Source organism: Cucurbita maxima, unplaced genomic scaffold (genome assembly GCF_002738345.1).
Source record: "Cucurbita maxima cultivar Rimu unplaced genomic scaffold, Cmax_1.0 Cma_Scf00001, whole genome shotgun sequence".
Lineage (NCBI taxonomy): Eukaryota > Viridiplantae > Streptophyta > Magnoliopsida > Cucurbitales > Cucurbitaceae > Cucurbita > Cucurbita maxima.
The window spans coordinates 2,970,250-2,987,894 of NW_019272017.1; the positions used below are offsets into that span (position 1 = coordinate 2,970,250).

At 35.6% G+C, this 17,645-nt stretch overlaps 3 protein-coding genes across 4 annotated transcripts; all 3 read right to left on the bottom strand.

Annotated features, from left to right (window-relative positions):
• Positions 1–606: 606 nt before the first annotated feature.
• On the bottom strand, positions 607–8,266 carry LOC111479432 (LRR receptor-like serine/threonine-protein kinase FEI 1). 2 transcript variants are annotated; one of them, XM_023124117.1, is made up of 14 exons: positions 8,088–8,266; positions 6,851–7,032; positions 6,326–6,461; positions 5,451–5,522; positions 5,225–5,296; positions 4,662–4,733; positions 4,042–4,113; positions 3,861–3,932; positions 3,635–3,732; positions 3,271–3,435; positions 2,811–3,143; positions 2,301–2,546; positions 1,758–1,891; positions 607–1,334 (listed from the first exon to the last, which is right to left on the bottom strand). In XM_023124117.1, exons 2-14 carry the CDS (start codon positions 6,945–6,947, stop codon positions 1,116–1,118), a joined length of 1,788 nt encoding a protein of 595 aa, XP_022979885.1. In that variant the 5' UTR covers positions 6,948–7,032; positions 8,088–8,266; the 3' UTR covers positions 607–1,115. The 2 variants fall into 2 exon arrangements, with proteins under 2 accessions (XP_022979885.1, XP_022979878.1); XM_023124110.1 differs by having other exon boundaries at positions 6,851–7,047.
• A 1,151-nt stretch (positions 8,267–9,417) lies between these two features.
• On the bottom strand, positions 9,418–10,843 carry LOC111480290 (aspartic proteinase CDR1-like). Its single transcript, XM_023125251.1, has one exon. It carries the CDS (start codon positions 10,833–10,835, stop codon positions 9,564–9,566), a length of 1,272 nt encoding a protein of 423 aa, XP_022981019.1. The 5' UTR covers positions 10,836–10,843; the 3' UTR covers positions 9,418–9,563.
• A 3,006-nt stretch (positions 10,844–13,849) lies between these two features.
• Positions 13,850–15,543, bottom strand: LOC111486159 (aspartic proteinase CDR1-like). The gene is made up of 2 exons (XM_023133190.1): positions 14,820–15,543; positions 13,850–14,787 (listed from the first exon to the last, which is right to left on the bottom strand). The coding sequence occupies exons 1-2, from the start codon at positions 15,510–15,512 to the stop codon at positions 13,906–13,908; spliced, it is 1,575 nt and encodes a 524-aa protein (XP_022988958.1). The 5' UTR covers positions 15,513–15,543; the 3' UTR covers positions 13,850–13,905.
• Between the last annotated feature and the right edge of the window lie 2,102 nt (positions 15,544–17,645).

The following is a 17,645-nucleotide window of genomic DNA, read 5'->3' on the forward strand; positions in this document are numbered from 1 at the left end:
GCATCAAGAAAAATAGCGTTGGTATAGCTAAAAATTCTTATGGTGGTTTTTGAGAACTATTTCTCGTTTCTTTCTTTTTTAATTAAAATAAAATTTAGAATATAAATAATATATAATATCATTATGAAGAGATTGTAGTGTTTATTCAGCTACAAAGACAAATTAAAAATACCATATTATATCTTTTCAACGTTGTTAAAATTTGATTTTGTAATATTACTGCTTGTTCCAGTCAATTTACTGTCGGACTTACTTGATTTAGGCTAGTTGTAGCTTTTATAACAGTTTTTTGCGCCCTCCCTCTTCACCAATGATTTCTAATAACAGGCAAAAACAAGTTGAAATTGACTTTTGAAAAAAAAAAATCTTTAAAATAATTAAAAAAAATTTAAGGTACAAAAATAGTAATTAAAATACTTTTTTCAAAAAGTTGTCAAACCAGTAAGGGTATGCAATCCAGAGCCTTGCTCCCAATCCCATGTGCAATTTTCTCTGTCTCGATATCTATTCACAACACAAACCTCAATTCTTAATCACGTAAATAATTTTACAATATAAAAATAAACAAAACCAAGATGAAAGATGATGGCAAAAATCACGAGTAGAGAGCCAAATGAAAGCTACAGACTACAAGACTCATAAGATTGTACGTAGGCAATACAATGTGCTGATTCATTAAATAAAATCACACTTTACAGAGAAAGAAGGAAAGTGAAGAATCACTTAAGGAGCAATTTGATTTTGTACAGACGCTTATGTTCAATCAAATACCAAACGAGGACAGACGAAATTACAATTAAGGAAGAAGTGGAAATTACTAGTGGAATTTTCTCTAACTTGGGCGTACGTAAGAATCATGCACAATAGAGCACATATCATCATTAAATAGTAATAGGGGCCATAGGGATCATTAAGAATTTGATGAAACTACTCACAAGAGAAGAACAAATGGATGGCAATGGTAGAGAGCAGCTTCTAATTATCTATAATGAATAGCAGGCAGCATAAGTGGAAATCGAGAGAGACAGAGACAGAGACAGACCACACCTGAATGTTGGTACTACTTCTGCAATGAAACAAACTCCACCATGCTTTGTGATTCTCAAAAACTACTGTTAATCAGAATTGGAATCATCGAAGTCACTTGGGCATGGCGTCATAACCTCAGACTCAAAGAACTGGACGACTCGGTGCATGGTCGGCCGATCATCTGGACTAGAAGAAACACACTGAATAGCAAGCCTGAGCAATGCGTCAAGAGTTTCTGTCTGCACTCCTTCACATTGTGAATCAACTATTTCTCGTTGCCTATTCTCCGTGAGAAGAAAATTTAGCTGCAAAAAAAAAAAGGAGAGGGATCAGTGTGGAAAATAGATCTTGTGCAGACATGATTATGCTTATAAGACAACTACCCAACTCATAAGATATTAAATTCTAATTAGGCAGCCTGCGCAACTTTCAGCCATTCCCTCTACGCCCTTTATTATTTACATTGACCACTTGCCCAACCCATATGGTTGCAAGGAAGAGCAGTTTTGAAGACAGAATTCAAGTGAGGATTGACCAGGCTATGAACTCTAGAAGTTTGATCTAGAACAGATTTCACATCTGCTAAGTCAGCATAGCCTACAACATCACTCAGCAACAACTGAAGTATGTGGATGCTATGAAAAGCTAGTAATACCTAATAAGTGGATAATTAAAGCTATCTAAAAAGATATTAGAGTTTAAGAGAAGCTATGGGGGAAAATGCATACCCAGCCAACAATGTTCAGGCCTTTCTCAATAAATGATGCATCTGTCGGTCGCTTTCCACTCAGTACTTCAAGTACTAGGACTCCAAAACTATATACATCGGTCTTTTCAGTTGCTCTACCACTTTGCATATATTCTGTCAAATCAGAAATTACAAGGAATGAGAGATTTAAATTTTAAGAGAAGAATGAAAGTATGGGCTAAACAGAAAGAAAAGGCATCAAACAAAAGAAGGCCCACAAGAATTACAGATTTCAGCTTCACTAATTAAGAATATAAAAAATAAAGGATAATTACAAAAATGTTTTATAGTAGGTGAAAAAAGGACAATTAGTTTTAATGCAAATTCATCCAAGTAACAGATTGGTGATCGGAAATCACAATTGTGCCAATTGCAGATGCTGAAGAGAACCATTATATTACAGAACTCCAAGCAAGATGAAGGCTATAAGATCAAATGGATGAACAGCAGCCATTGGTGATGATTATTTCGTCATAAAATAAATTATTCCCCAACACTCCATGAAATTCTAAAGACTGCTTACCAGGGGCCAAATAACCAAATGTTCCGGCAACAATGGTTGTAATGTGAGATTTATCATCATCCAGAAGCTTAGCAAGTCCAAAGTCAGAAACTCGAGCATCCAGATTTCCATCAAGTAAAATGTTGCTCGACTTGATATCCCGATGTATGATTCTGGGTGAACAATCATGGTGCAGATAGGCAAGCCCTTTCGCTGCTCCCAATATAATATTCAAGCGTGTGTCCCAATCTAATGGCTCAGATCTTTCTGTAAGGTATAATATGCATGAGGTATCTTTAAATGACATACTGGGAAGAAAATTTACCACAAAAGAACTCAGATGGAAGACGATGATTTTATTGTTAAGTGGACTAGACTGCCCAGCATGTAATATTTATACTGAAGGCATAAAATCTACTTAATGTCAATGCAAGAATACATCATGTAAAATAGTGTATAACACATGAGTGCATAGTCATTAGAATAATGTTTCTTTTAATGAAAGCTTGATGACGAGAGGAAGAGTCTCACCATGAAGGGCCTCGTCAAGGCTGCCCCCAGATAGGTAATCATAAATCAACAATTTCGACGTGGGAGAATTGCAATATCCTCTCAAATTAACAAGGTATCGATGCTTTAAGCTTCCAAGAATTTCAAGTTCCCTCTCAAAAAAGTGATCAAACCCCTCATTTATCTTTACAATATTTTTCAAAGCAAATACATTGCCATCATCCATTGCAAGCCTGTAAACTGTTCCAAAACCCCCAGAACCGATGATGTGTTCCTCATTCAAGGTTTCCAACTTCTTCATAATGTCTTTTGAAGAGTATGGCAAGTCTCCATGAAACATCACAACTGATGCGCCTGTAGAAGTCAGCCTATGGTCATAAAGATGCTAAAACCTTGGCACTAAGGAAAATATTGGCATAAACAACGAGAATACGGTAAATAGATAATTTAACATAGTTCATTAAATTGTAAAGAAGAGTACCTCCACCGACATTCTTTGCAAGACCCTTCTTTTCATTTCTTCCAAATCTTTTAAAAAGAAAGGAGCCCCAGAAACACATAAGAGCAACAAGTAGTAGTGCCCCCACTGTAGCTGATGCACTTATGAGTAGCCGACCAGAGTACTTCTTCCTCATTTGATTTTGGCCTACAGAAAAAGGAAAAGGGGATGACTAAGGACTTAACCACATAAGCTCATTGAATGAATTTCAGAGCTGTCATGTGTATTGTATTAATATACGGAACATACAAGAGATACAGGGGCCAGAAATGAAAAGATGCATCAAAATAATGGAAATTAAATGATTCGCAATCATTCAAATAACCAACTATAATAATGATATCACCTGAGCCTGGGGATTCAGAATTTGTTCCAGATCCAGTGTTGTTGTCTTTGCAAGTGACACTAACTTGTTTGCCACATAAACCACGATTTCCAACAAAGCTGCAGGTGCAAATCAATGTACTTTCTTATAAAAATGTCATTGTATTTGCAGGTTAAGTCATCAAGAGAAATCAAACAGTCATTGCAGTAAAAGTTTACTCATAAGGTTTTGAATAAGCAGTACTTACGAAGACTCTGAAAACTTGGAAAGAACACCATCAGAAGGTACTGGTCCAATTAAAAAATTTGACGACACATTGCTGTCCAAGTGCATGTCAGGTAATAGGGTCACTAAATGAAAATTTATATTTTATAGGAAGTACCTATTATCAAACACTATAAAAGATTTCATAATGTAAAGCCACTTACAGAATAGCGAGCTTATCCAAATTCCCGAGGGATGTTGGAATATTTCCACTAAGTGAGTTGCTTGAAACATCTCTACAACATGAGAAGAAAAATATTTAAATCGTTTCTCTAGCAGAAGACCAAACTCTCATTGATTTTGTGTCTAATTTTTCTAGGTGAAACGATTCCCAACTTCATATTTAATTATACAGCTGCTGTAAAGCAGCACTAAGCATTTGGATATCTTTATTTCCAACAAGTTTTAAGTAGCAATTTCTATATGATAATTGTAAATATTCTTGAAAAATCTAAGACAGCATGCCATCTTATCCAAGCTGAACCAAGAGTTTCAAAATGTCCATACATTTGTTTATAACAGTTCTTTAAAGAGAACTTTTTTTTTAATCAACCGTCATATTATTGGCTACTGTTGTAGAGTCGAAGGTAACCTAAACTACTGTCTTGTATAATAATGATCAAACCATTAGGAAGTTGGAGTATTATTCGTTTTGGAGAATCTCTATCAGTACTTCTGCCTTAAGAAGTAGCAACTTCCATGGTCCTTGCAGTGCAAATTATTCCTCACAGCCTTCAACTAAACAAATTTGAAAGATAATAGAAACATGAGATAAGCAACTTACAGCATTTCCAACTCAGAAAGGTTTCCCAGCTCAAAGGGAATCACTCCACTTAGGTAGTTTCTTTGCAAGAACCTGTGGCAGACAGATGATTAATTACCTAAAATATCTGGAGAACATGGCAACATAGACATAGAATTGGAAAATTGAAGAAAATCAAAAGAAAAAAATGAAAAAGACAATCAAGTAGTAGTATGAACTGAATAACTGAGTATACGAGAAATTTAGTATGATTGAATTCTAGAAAGAAAACAAAATATTATATTTGTTCTAAATTTCTAATCCGGTAAAAAATGTATAGCATGAGCCGACTTGAACATAGCTCTACTAGTCAAGGGATTCAAAAGTTCGAACTCACCTCACTTTGACTGTAATAAAAAGGAAAAACATGTACTCCAAATGTTACAGAATTTAAATGTGAAAGGTGCAACTTTTAGTTTCATTCTCACATTTCAGTGAATGTTTCAGGTCAAATCACTAAGAGGAGGGGGAAAAAATAAAATAATTTTACATCTGGCAAACAACATTTAATTTCAAGGGAGGAAAACAAAGAAGTAGGCACATACATTCCCTGCAACTGCGAGCAATTTCCCAGTTCTGATGGTATTGTTCCATATAGGTTGTTGTCCGAAAGAATTCTGAAATAAGATTACAGATTATCAGCAATTCATATGCAAGCTTTTGGAAATATAAGCATGCATCAGCAACATCATATATGTGTATGTGTATACTGACAGGGGGAGAGAAAGAGAAAGAGAGAGAGAGAGAGAGAAAATCCTCATAAAAACGTACAGGGTCTTTAATTGGTCTAGCTTCCCAAGTTCACGTGCAATGAACCCACTCAGCTTGTGACTTCCAAGCTTCCTGGATAATTGGGCAAAAGAAGAAAAAAACAAAACAATGACATCGAATGAACAAATGTTTCCTGCTAAAAGAACGCACAGGCCAAAGGTATCATGTAAAAATAGACTTCAGCGATCAGAGTTCAAATTTTTGCCACTTGATTGGTTTGAAAAGCATATTTCTCAGTGAGGCAAAGTGTTTGACAGTAAGTTCAAAAATTAAAATAATTTTTCAGGTCAAACACCTTTATAGCATGGAGAGCCAAAATTTAAATAATGGTAGTGAACCTAACTGGAAAAGGAAATTCGGCAATGTAAAGTCATGGTTCTTCAAGCTTAACATATAAATAATTTGTCTACTTTAAACGAATTCACAAACAGTTAACTTGCATGATCGTAGCCTCTGTAAGCCAGCAACTAAAAATAAGCATACGTGAATATATTAATTAGGTCTATACATTTTTTCCACGTGTCATCCTCATATAAAACTTCTCAGTTTTTTATAAGAAACTGGAAAAGAAGGGGCCAGGGGGAACAATCAACTTCCCAACATGAACCAGCACTTATAAATTGCCCACCAGTTATGACGACCATGAAGGTTGACAGTTACAAAATCCCAACATACGGTACCAGCTTGAGGTTATAATCTCTAAAGTATATACAAAATAAACTCCCCATAAGAATCTTGCAAAAGCCTCCTGTTTCTTTTCAACCAAATTGCTGCATATCAAACTTTAGACCTTCATAGAGGAAGCTTAAGCTTTTTCGAAATAGTTAACTCCTACTTCAGATCATCTATAGATATAGAAGCTTTTTGCAACTCACAATGAGATAACTCGCTTCGTTTTTGAATCACAGACCACTCCAGTCCAGTTACAGGGATTTGGATCCTCTGGTCTCCACTGAAAGATGACACCATCAGAACTGGAAACTGCCATCCTAAAGCTTAGAAGTGCCTCACCTATAGATCAAAGATAAGATTGCGTGAGTGACCAATATGAAGCATGGAAGAAAAGTAAATAGAAAAGAGCACACATTATTCTTACTCAGTGGGGTGAAAAAGCAATGTAAGATCATGGAATAAGTGCATATGCTATCTACATTTAAAATTGTCATAGTAAAAATTCAAAGAAACTGTGAATCCCAAATTCGATAGTCAAATGATTCTGTCAAACAAGCCAAATGATAAAAACCCGAAAAACTTAAAAAACCACTGAACTATATCCCCAACACGAGACAAAGACCATGTATGTGTAGGGTGGAGCATAGTTTATCCTTAAAACTTATGTACAAAGGTTGAGTTAATATGAAGACAAGAAATAACATAAAATGCAAAAGTACAAAAATTACCATCAGAGGTGAGGCCAGTGCTTTTATTGATTGCCAGACAAAGAAGTAGAATGTGAAGAACCAACAAGCCAGAAAATTTGACCAGACAGACGCCCATGGTGGCTCTGGTCAAGGGTGAAGTGTCTACAATAAATCATCTGACAGAACAAGCTTGGCAATGGTTTCCTCGGACATATGGCACTCTAGTTAAAAATGAGCTGTTACAAACACAAAAATATATAGACAGAAGGCTATTAAAAAGAAAAGAAAAAAATAGACTAAAAAGAGAGGAAGAAGGAAAAACGTTGTTTTGGACAAAGTACAAATCAATTTAACAATAATGGAAACGATATCCTCATGTATGTAATGAATAAATATCAGTGACTAGAAGGAATTATTCTTAATCTGGTTAGATCAACTTAACAATAATAGAAAAGCTACATTAGTAACTAGAGGATAACATCTCTACTTTCACATATTGATGTATGTCAATTCACGACATGGCTCATTAGCAAATGCCTAACAATGGATGGGCCACGAAACCTCCCATTCCATCAGGGAAACACAATAGTGGCAAAATTGAGAGGCCATCACCAAACTTCCGATGAAGTACTCACAGAGACGGCTTTTCACTAATTAGATGGAGAGGAATCCAGAAACAACGATATAATGGAATTTGTAAAAGGAAATAGGAAAAATCAAGCGGCCATTCCCCATAAACACAACTATTAAGTTCCAACATCGATGTTAGAAACTCAAAATTTCTTCATGGAAAACATAGAATGAAATTAATAGACTGGCTATCCGGACATATCAAAACGCGTCAGTGTTAAAATCAACAAATTAGTACTTTGTTATGAAGTAGGCAACGACTCTTCCTCGGCCTCGCAAGCCGTGAATCATGGAATTCAATAGATGCAGTATAGCACCAGAACTACAACCACTTTTAACCCAAAATTGCTCAAACAAGAAGCAAACAGAACGAAAACCAAAACCTCCAAATACGACACAAAATCTCACACTTCCATTAAAAAACACTTCAGAACCAAAACCGCGAAAAGTGTAGGCACATTCAACAATCACAATCCAATCAGAGTCGCCAATTGATTCAAAAAGGCAAAATCTCACACACATCTCAAAGTCACCAAACTACAAAACAACTCACAGATTACACAACAATTACAGGTTTAACCGGCGAAAAAGCGGGGGGAAAACGCAAACCGAGTGATGAAAACTGAAAAGCAAAACATGCACGGACCTGGAAGAGGAAGTTAGATCCAATTGAAAGAAATGCAGCTCAGTATCAAGATAGAGAGAAAATCGTCGGTCCGTGAGAGCCTTGGCTGCATCTATCTATCACCGAAAGGCTGAGTTTGCAGCTTGCTTCTAGAGAGAGAGTGAGAGAGTGAGGGCGAGCATGTGGAATATTCGACAGAGAGGCGCTGGAGTGAGACTGAAGAGGAGGGAAGTGGCACGTGCGAATGGGATGCATCTAAGCGTGTGACCGACTGTCCCATTTTCGCCTTCACATTCCCTGCGAGCCAATGCCTCGTCCGACTCATCTCATCATCTTGATGTGATCCTATCCGTTTCCCTTTCGTACGCTGACCTGGCATTCTCCATTTTTTGTCTGTGCTTTATTCATCTCTTCTTCTTTTTTACCATGGATATGGTAAATACGTAGTTTGTTTTTGGGGAAATTACAGTTTGCAAGGTAATTTTCACTTACCATTTATTTTTTACTAATTCGAATGATACAAACTTTTCATATATTTTAATGTAACACTCCACCCGTACTTGAATTAATCAATAACATATTTGAATTAAATTTTTTTAAATATGAAATTTCACGCTCTTAATTTTTATGGGTAAAAAATGTTTTTAGTTACGCTCGTGTCCTTTCATCGATATTAGGTGTAGAGACCGTTTAGAAGACCACCAACATTTTTCTAGACAAGGGCAGTCACTTCAATTATAGTTCCAATTTCTGGCAATTAAATGTTTAAATTGAAAGTTTGTTTATATACTATAAAAGGAAACTACGAGATTGGGCCCTACATGTTTATGATGGGTCCACTCCTTGCATATATACAATATAACCTACTAGGACAACGTCGTACCTGATAGGAATTACAAATGGTTGGATTGTGCCCTAACCATATGAGGCCACATGATGAGATCATTCCCCGTATCTATATCATACAATCTATTAAGACTGTGCTCCTACATCTTATAAGAACTCATATGACAGAATCACTCTTTACACGTATACAAGATAAATTTACTACAGTTGTGCTGAGAGATCTCATATTGATTGGAGAGAGGAACAAGTACAAGCGAGAAGACTAAGCCTCAAATGGGGTAGATAGTGAGATATCATATCAGTTGGAGAGGAGAACCCTTTATAATGATGTGGAAACGTATTCCTAGAATACAAATTTACTTCGTGCATGAGTTACCAAATTTTAGTTCCAAATTTTGATCTGAATTTTGGAGATGAGAAACCGAACAAAATAAAGCAAATGATATGTATCATTCACTACGTTCAAATTCTCACTCCCGAGTATAACTGAATTACAAAATAAATAAAGCAAAACCATAATTTTGGTATATTTAGCAAAATATGTGATTAATTTTTTAAATATAACAAAAACATCCATAATTTGTTTTAGACGAAAAAGACAAAAGTGCGGTTCATATAAAGAAAAACAACGTTGTTGGAGGGTTTCATGTTCTAAGCACAGGCGGTTGGTTTGAACGACAAGCTCTTCTGCTCCAAATCGTATCCGATCAAGAAATTCGCCTGCGCTATATTCCCCCAAATCCCAAACGGGTCGCTCTCCGTCATCGCCGTGAACATCAAGCAACTCACACCATCTGCCACCGTGATAAACATATTCTCCTTCGGCAACTCCACGTTAGCGCCGCCGGCGAAATGGGCAGTAACGGACGGAATATTCACGTCGTCGCCATCTGAAGAATAGCACAGAGCAAAAAAGTTACCGGGATCGTTCACCCGCTTCGACCCAATGATCTTCGCCATCGACGAAACGACGCCGTCGTGCATATCCTTGGGAATGTAAGTCAATGTGGTCCCGGAGTCTATAATCATGTTGTTTTCCGCGACAGCCTTTCCGACCGCGTGACGTTCGTTACCAACGGAAATGGCTTCTAGAGTGATCTGATACATAGTGCTGGGGCCCAGTGGAGTTGAAACGACACCAGAACCGGAAACGGCGGCGTTTTCGCCAAAGTTGATTTTGCCACTTCCTTGACTCGATACGGGCGGTAAGCAATAGGAGAATTTCCGGCTCACGGAGCTTTTTTCGCTCATTTGAGTGACTATAGACAGGTCTCCGCCGGCGAGACCGATGACACCGGAGGTAGTGCCGAACCCGCCGCCGCTCTCGTGGCTACATCCAATCACCATGTTGACAGACGTTGACCCGATGGTGATCGTATCAGTTGCCAACTCTCCCTTCGAGTAGGTTTGATCTCCGTACACGAAACTGTAATCGCAAGACTGCTGGTCCCCACATGTGGTGCCGCCAACTGACTTACAGGTATCGGACGTGCAAGGCACGGGACTGAAGGATGAGGATTTTTTTGGGTCAAAAATGGGTTCTGATTGGGAGTAACATTGCTTACATGGCATGCATTGAGTCCACGCTGGATCGCTGCCAGTATCAGCTATGGCCACGTAAGGCACTGGCGGGGTTCCAAGGGACACCGACATTACATACTCACCGCCGCCGGGGGAGATCGAAGATTCGATGCTGTTGCCGGTGAGAGCGGCGGCGCGTTGGAAGAGGGCGTCGGCTCGGGAGATAGAACGGCGGATGGCGTTATTTAGGCAGTCGTAGTGAGAGAGAGATTGGTTGCGGATAGGTGAAAGCGGAGAATCGCGGTGGATGAGAGTGGTGGAGAAGCCAATGCCACCGCCATAGACGGTGGTGAAGGCAACGGAGACGAGGAGGAGAGAGAAGAAGATAGATATGGCAGGCATGGATATAGAGATGAGGATTTGAGTAACCATGGCCTCCCTTATTTATACGTAAAGGGATTGAGAGAGAGAGAGAGTTTGCATGGGAGTTTCATATGCATTAAACCAAACGGTTATAAAATAACAAATTAAAATAATTTAATTTTAAATACGTTATGTTATAACATAAATAATTCTTATTTGAAAGATTATTTTTCATTTGATAATAATTGTTACTATAATCATTATTATTAAACCATATAATATAAATTAAGAATAAAGTTTTATAAATGAGTACGGTTTCTAAATTTTAGCAAATTTTTTGGCCATTTCATTTAAATATAAAAGGTATGGAACTGAAAACGTTGAAATTTTGAACCCTATATAGTAATAAAGTAAATTTGCCCAAAGAAGGTAAAAAAAAAAAATATTACCATTTCTACACATTGATTTGACTTTTGAAAATATAAAATAAAAGACTTTCCAATTTTAGCTTAATTTAATTCATTATTAAGATAGAAAAAATTAATAAAATATTTATAAATTTTGTAATCCGTCAAAAATAAATAAATTACTTCTAAACTTTCACATTTTCAATAATTTTCTAATTTTTTTTTTTATAAAAAATTAAAAATACATATATTATTGGTATCTCTTTAATTTCAAAAAAGTTTCAAATTTATCATGGAATTTTAAAATTTTCTATTAATGTCCCTAATTTTTAATACGAACATTAACCCTCAAACTTTTTATTGTTAATATATAGATAGAAACGGTTTATGTACCCTTCATAGATTATCTTTTTCTTTCACATTTTATTCTGCCAAATCATGTGGTTTGGGAAGAGAAATAACTATAATAAAAAAACAAACAATAGAGAAATGACTCGTAGTCTTTAAGCACAAACGTTGTATTTGAACGACAATCTCTTGCGCTCGAGATCGTATCTGACCAAAAAGTTCACCTTTGCCAAGTTTTCAAAAATGGCAAAATTCGTCGATGGCGCCAAGGCCAAACAAGCCACATTATCTGCCACCATTACAAATATATTCAACGATAACAATTTCACGTCGGCACCTCCGGCAAAATGTTCCGTAATTACCGGAATATTCAAATGATTAATGCTGCACGTGGCGAAGCAGAGATCCAAAACTCCAGTCGAATCATGCACTCGTTTCGCTTTACAACATGCGCCAATGTCAAAGTGACACGTTTGTACAAATTCGGCGTCAATGTTGTACCGAAATTGATAAGGATATTCTCTTGTTCTACAGCGACCGACATGTCGTTCTCGGCCTTAAACCGCTTGTTTGCAATGGACATTGTTTCGAGAGTTGGGTAATAGAAGGTATTAGGTTCTTTTAACATGAGAGGGGTAGAAAACAACTTATCGCCCTGAAACAATGGCCTTTTTGCTGAAGCTTATTTTGCCTGTTACATTTTTGCCACTGAAGAAATTTATATATATATATATATATATATATTTATTTATTTATTTATTTATTTATTTAGTCAGTTGTAACATTATTATATCACAATTTATATATATATATTTAGTTTAGGACTCTCTAATTCCATCACGTTATAATGTTTTTTATTTTTGTTAATACAGTATTTTTAAATTAATAATTTTTATTATTTTTTTAATCTTTAACTAATTCTCAATAAGCATTCTTATTTTTAGTTGACAATGTTAAACTATGTTAATATGTTACCATTTTCATTCTTTGTTATTGATATAACTTTTTTGTGAGTAATTAGAAATTGATTTGTGTTTTTTTTGTGAACAATTATTTTTTATCTAAGATTGTATAAGAATAATTATAAATTGTGAATAAATAAAAAAATTTTAACAACCTGAACTCAACCCGAAAATAGAGAGTTGAAATGGGAAAATGTGCAGGTTGGGGTGTAATTACCAATTTAACCGAACTTGGGTTAAAAAAAATCTTTCAACCTCACCCACGTCTAGAGAGGTAAGCATTGAAAGTGCAAGACACGTGGCGGTAGGAAGAGGATCGACGTGGATTAAAAACGGGAAGTGATTGGTCCACGTCAGGTCGCTGCCGGTATCGTCTATGGCAATGATTTTCTTATTTTATATATGATAATTTAGAGAGAGAATATAAATATGTATTATGTTTTTTTGACAGAGGAGAGAGGGTTTGCATGAGATTATATGACGTGGATTTTCTCAGGTTTCCTTAAACTGTAGAAAGTATGTCTCTTTTCATTGTCCATAAATAATAATAATAATAATAATAATATTATATAATTATTATTATTATTATATGTTTTTTTAGAGGCAAAATATTGTCTCTTTTTCATTGTCCATATATATATATAATTTTTTATTAACCTTTTTCAACGGAAAAAAAACTACTTGATTATTTTTTTAAACATGAAACTAAATTTGATAAAAAAAAATTAATTTCAAATAAATAATAAATCACTAATTTTAAGATTTATTAAAAAATGATAGTCTAAAATATAATAAAATGTTATTTTCATATTTATTTTTATATCTAAACCAATGGATGTTTTTCAACCTTTAGTTTCCTTGGTTTAAAAATAATAATTTAATCTAATATTTTTCATTTTTAAATTTAATCTTTTAATAAATTTTTAGAGGCAAATTATTTTAATAATTTACTAGGGTCATGTTGTGAGATCCCACACCAGTTGTAGATAAGAACAAAACCTTATTCACAAGGGTGTGGAAACTTATTCATACTAGATGCATTTTAAAAATATTGAGGAAAAACCCAAAAAAGAAACCCCACTTTAATCGTTACAAGTAGTGCTCAGCATGATTTGAATCCACACAAACCGTTGAGACAAATTCACTATGTGTACGAGTCAAAATTATTATATGTATTATTGACCTAGAGATTGAAGGTTTGAATTTGGACTCCCAAGTATAATTCAATTAAAAATAAATAAATGAAGCAAAACTATTATTTTGGTATATTTAGTAAAATATGTAATTCATTTTTATAAATATAACAAAAACATAAATAATTTGTTTTACACGAAAAAAAGAAAACTGTGATTCACAAAAAGAAAAATCAACGTAGTTGGAGAGTTTGAGGTTCTAAGCACACACGGTAAGTTTGAACGACAAGCTCTTCTTCTCCAAATCATATCCGATCAAGAAATTCGCCTGAGCTATATTCCCCCAAATCCCAACGGAGTTGATCTCCATCAATGGCTTGAACATCAAGCCACTCACACCATCCGCCACCGTGATAAACATATTCTCATTCGACAACTCCACGTTAACGCCGCCGGCGAAATGGGTGGTAACGGTCTGAATATTCACGCCGTCGCCATCTGAAGAATAGCACAGAGCAAAAACGTTACCGGGATCGTTCACCCGCTTCGATCCAATGATCTTCGCCATCAACGAAACGACGCCGCCGTGTATCACCTTGGGAATGTAGGTCAATGTGGTCCCGGAGTCAATGATCATGTTGTCTGTTGCGACAGAAATGTCGGCCGCGTGACGTTCGTTACCAACGGAAATGGCTTCCAGACTCATCTGATACATCATGCTGGGGTCCAGTAGTGTTGAAACGACACCAGGACCTGAAACGACGGCGTTTTCACCGAAGTTGATTTTGCCCCTCCCTTGACTCGATACGGACGGTAAGCAATAGGAGAATTTCCAGCTCACGGCGCTTTTTTTGCTCATTTGAGTAACTATAGACAGGTCGTTGCCGCCGAGTCCGATGACACCGGAGGTATTGCCGAACCCGCCGCCGCTCTCGTGGCCACATCCAATCAACATGTTGACAGACATTGACCCGATGGTGATCGTATCAGTTCCAAACTCTCCCTTCGAGTAGGTATGATCTGCGTACGCGAAACTGTAATCGCAAGACCCCTGCTCCCCACAGAACGCGTCGTCGACTGACTTACACGTATCGGACGTGCAAGGCACGTGACTGAAGGAGGAGCTTTTTTTGGGGTAAAAAATGGGTTGTGATTGGGGGTAAAATTGCTCATTTGAGAGATCAAAGAGAGAGGGCCGCCGCCGAGTCCGATAATTCCTGAGGTATCTCCGCTGAAAGTGCCGCCGTTCACATGGCCACATCCAATAACTGTCTTGAAGAGTTTGAAGGATCCAATAGTAATTTTATCAGAGGCCAGGTCACCATACGTAAAGGATTGGTCTCCGTAGCTATAACCGTAGCTGCAGGTTCGGTTGTTGGGCCCACAGCGATAGTCGTCGAGAGAGCGGCAAGCATTGGAAGTGCAAGACACGTGGCGGTAGGAGAAGGATCGACGTGGATTAAAAATGGGAAATGATTGATTGAAGCATTTGTGACATGGCATGCACTGGGTCCACGTCAGGTCGCTGCCGGTATCAGCGATGGCCATGATTTTGACCCGCGGGGTTCCGATGGAGATGGACATTAGGAACTCGCCGTCGTCGGGGATGATCCGGGAGTGGATGCCGGTGGTGGAGACGGCGGAAGCGCGGTTGAGGAGGGTGTCGGAGCGGGAGAAGGAGCGGCGGAAGGCGTTAGTGAGTCGGTCGTAGCGGGAGAGAGATGGGTTATAGAGAGGGGAGAGAAAAGAATCGCGGTGGAAGAGAGAGGTGGTGAAGCCATGGCCGCCGCCGCCAACGCCGCCATGAGCGGTTGCTTCGGAGAAGGAAATGAGGAGCAAACAGAAGAAAATTGAAATGGCAGCCATGGATTCCAGTGGGAAAGCTTTAGAGAGATGGGAGTTTATTGAGTGCCCAAATTTCTTATTTTATATATGTTAATTTAGAGAGAGAATATAAATAAATTATGATTTTTTGACAGAGGAGAGAGAGTATTTGCATGAGATTATATGACGTGGATTTTCTTATATTTCCTTAAATTATAGAAAATATGTCTCTTTTCCATTGTCCATAAATAATAATAATAATGGACTCAAATGACACAATTAAATGGCGTAGATTTTCTTGATTTTTTTAAAATATATTTTTAAGGTAAATAATAATTATAATAATAAAGTCCGATGGACCATAAATTATGGAAGACATGTTTAATATTTAAGTATAATTAATTAAAATTTTCTAAGATGAAATATTTATTAATTCTATTTTTACTCTAAGTTTGTATTTAAAACAACTTCCTATTTGGATTTTTGTTTTAAAAAAAACTTTTTTTAAAGTTTTGTACATTAATTCATGAATTTTAAGTTATCATAATTTGTTATAAAAAACATAAAGCTGCCAATATTAAATATTTATCATAATTTAATAAGTAAGGTATTTGAATTTTCGACCTCACACATTATTTAAAAATAATTTAAAAATGATTCAATAGGTAAAAAAATTCAGACACAGATAATAAGAGACAAGAATGAAGGCATTATTTTCTATGTTTGCATAACAAATTTGTATCAAAAATTGCAATTTTTAATGCAAATCATAGGGTTGTTTTTCCTTTTTTGGATGGTCGAAATTTAAATTAATTGAGATTCTATACCTTTCTAATTTTTATATATATATATATTAATTTATTATTTCTGTTATTTGGATAAATTTGAACTCATTTAATTAATATTTTCGAAATATGCAAAAGATTATTTCTTATAAATACATCGTTTAATTCTTAAGTGAATTGAGTCGAACATAATCTTCATTTTTTTTCTTAGAGTTGTCACACTGACAAGTTCATGTGAATTTTTTTTTTTTTTTTTTTTGGTTCGAGAATATTTATAAATGAGTTGGGTTTCTAAATTTAAGCAATTATTTGACGGTAAAATTACTTTGTAACTAATACGAAATAATTAAAAGTCAAAATCTTTGAAATATAAATGGTAAGTGAAACTTAAATGTGACGTGCATTACAGATATGAAATTCATAACTATATATAGAAATATATTAAATTTATCAAAATTAAAAAATAAAAAAGAAAAAGAAAAAAAAGAAAAAGATGTCGTTTCTACACCGACTATGAAAAAAACTCATGATTTAATTTTGTTTAATTGTTTAAAAAAAATAAATATGAATCTAAAATATTTTGATGCATGTATGCAAGCTACTATTTTTCAGATGATACTAGACTTTGTATGATTGACAGTGATGATGTCTTAGTGTTGATTTCGTGGCTAAACGTATTGATATTTTATCTATGTTTTTTTTTATCAAAATCCATAAGCTTTGAGACTTTGATATGTTTCGACATTCAAAATTTCGAATATCTATAGGTTAATAGAAAAAATATATATATCATACTATAATAAACAACCGACTTCATTTAAAATTCTTTAGAATTTGAAATCACTTAAAATCCTTCTTATAATATATATATATATATATATATATATATATATATATATAATATGATGAATAACAATCATTTACATTAATCATCAGACATTGTTGCACATAGTGAAATACATAAGCCGCCTAATGTCCATCAAGGCACTTGACAACGAAAAGTGACGTATATAATTTCAAGGTGCTACTTTTCAACCTTCCATATGAAGAGCAACGGATGATCCAAGAGCAAAGAATGACCAAAACCTTGTGGATTGGGCAAAGCCACGACTTGGTAGCTCTCACAGATCATCATGCATAATGTTAGATATGACCCACGATCGAAATATATTGAAACAAATAGATTAAATAGAAAGAACGACTTATGGGAAGAGATCATTTGAATGAAATAACCTTAAACATTCAATTATCATGGTTGTTGTGAATAGAACCTACCTGTGACAATAGGAGAAAGTGCTAGCAAATTTCCTAAACTTTCTCGACAAGTTAACGATGATTAACAATTTTTCAAAACTTATTCTAGCTAATAACTACCAACAATTATCCTAAA

Coding starts and splice junctions, on each gene's coding strand:
- LOC111479432 (XM_023124117.1), bottom strand. CDS start 6,947: ATGGGCGTCTGTCTGGTCAAATTTTCTGGCTTGTTGGTTCTTCACATT. Junction 5,523..6,325: donor ACGAAGCGAGTTATCTCATT/GTGAGTTGCAAA, acceptor CCAATTATCCAG/GAAGCTTGGAAGTCACAAGC. Junction 5,297..5,450: donor CTAGACCAATTAAAGACCCT/GTACGTTTTTAT, acceptor ATCTTATTTCAG/AATTCTTTCGGACAACAACC.
- LOC111480290 (XM_023125251.1), bottom strand. CDS start 10,835: ATGCCTGCCATATCTATCTTCTTCTCTCTCCTCCTCGTCTCCGTTGCC.
- LOC111486159 (XM_023133190.1), bottom strand. CDS start 15,512: ATGGCTGCCATTTCAATTTTCTTCTGTTTGCTCCTCATTTCCTTCTCC. Junction 14,788..14,819: donor CTCTCTCTTTGATCTCTCAA/ATGAGCAATTTT, acceptor TCACAACCCATT/TTTTACCCCAAAAAAAGCTC.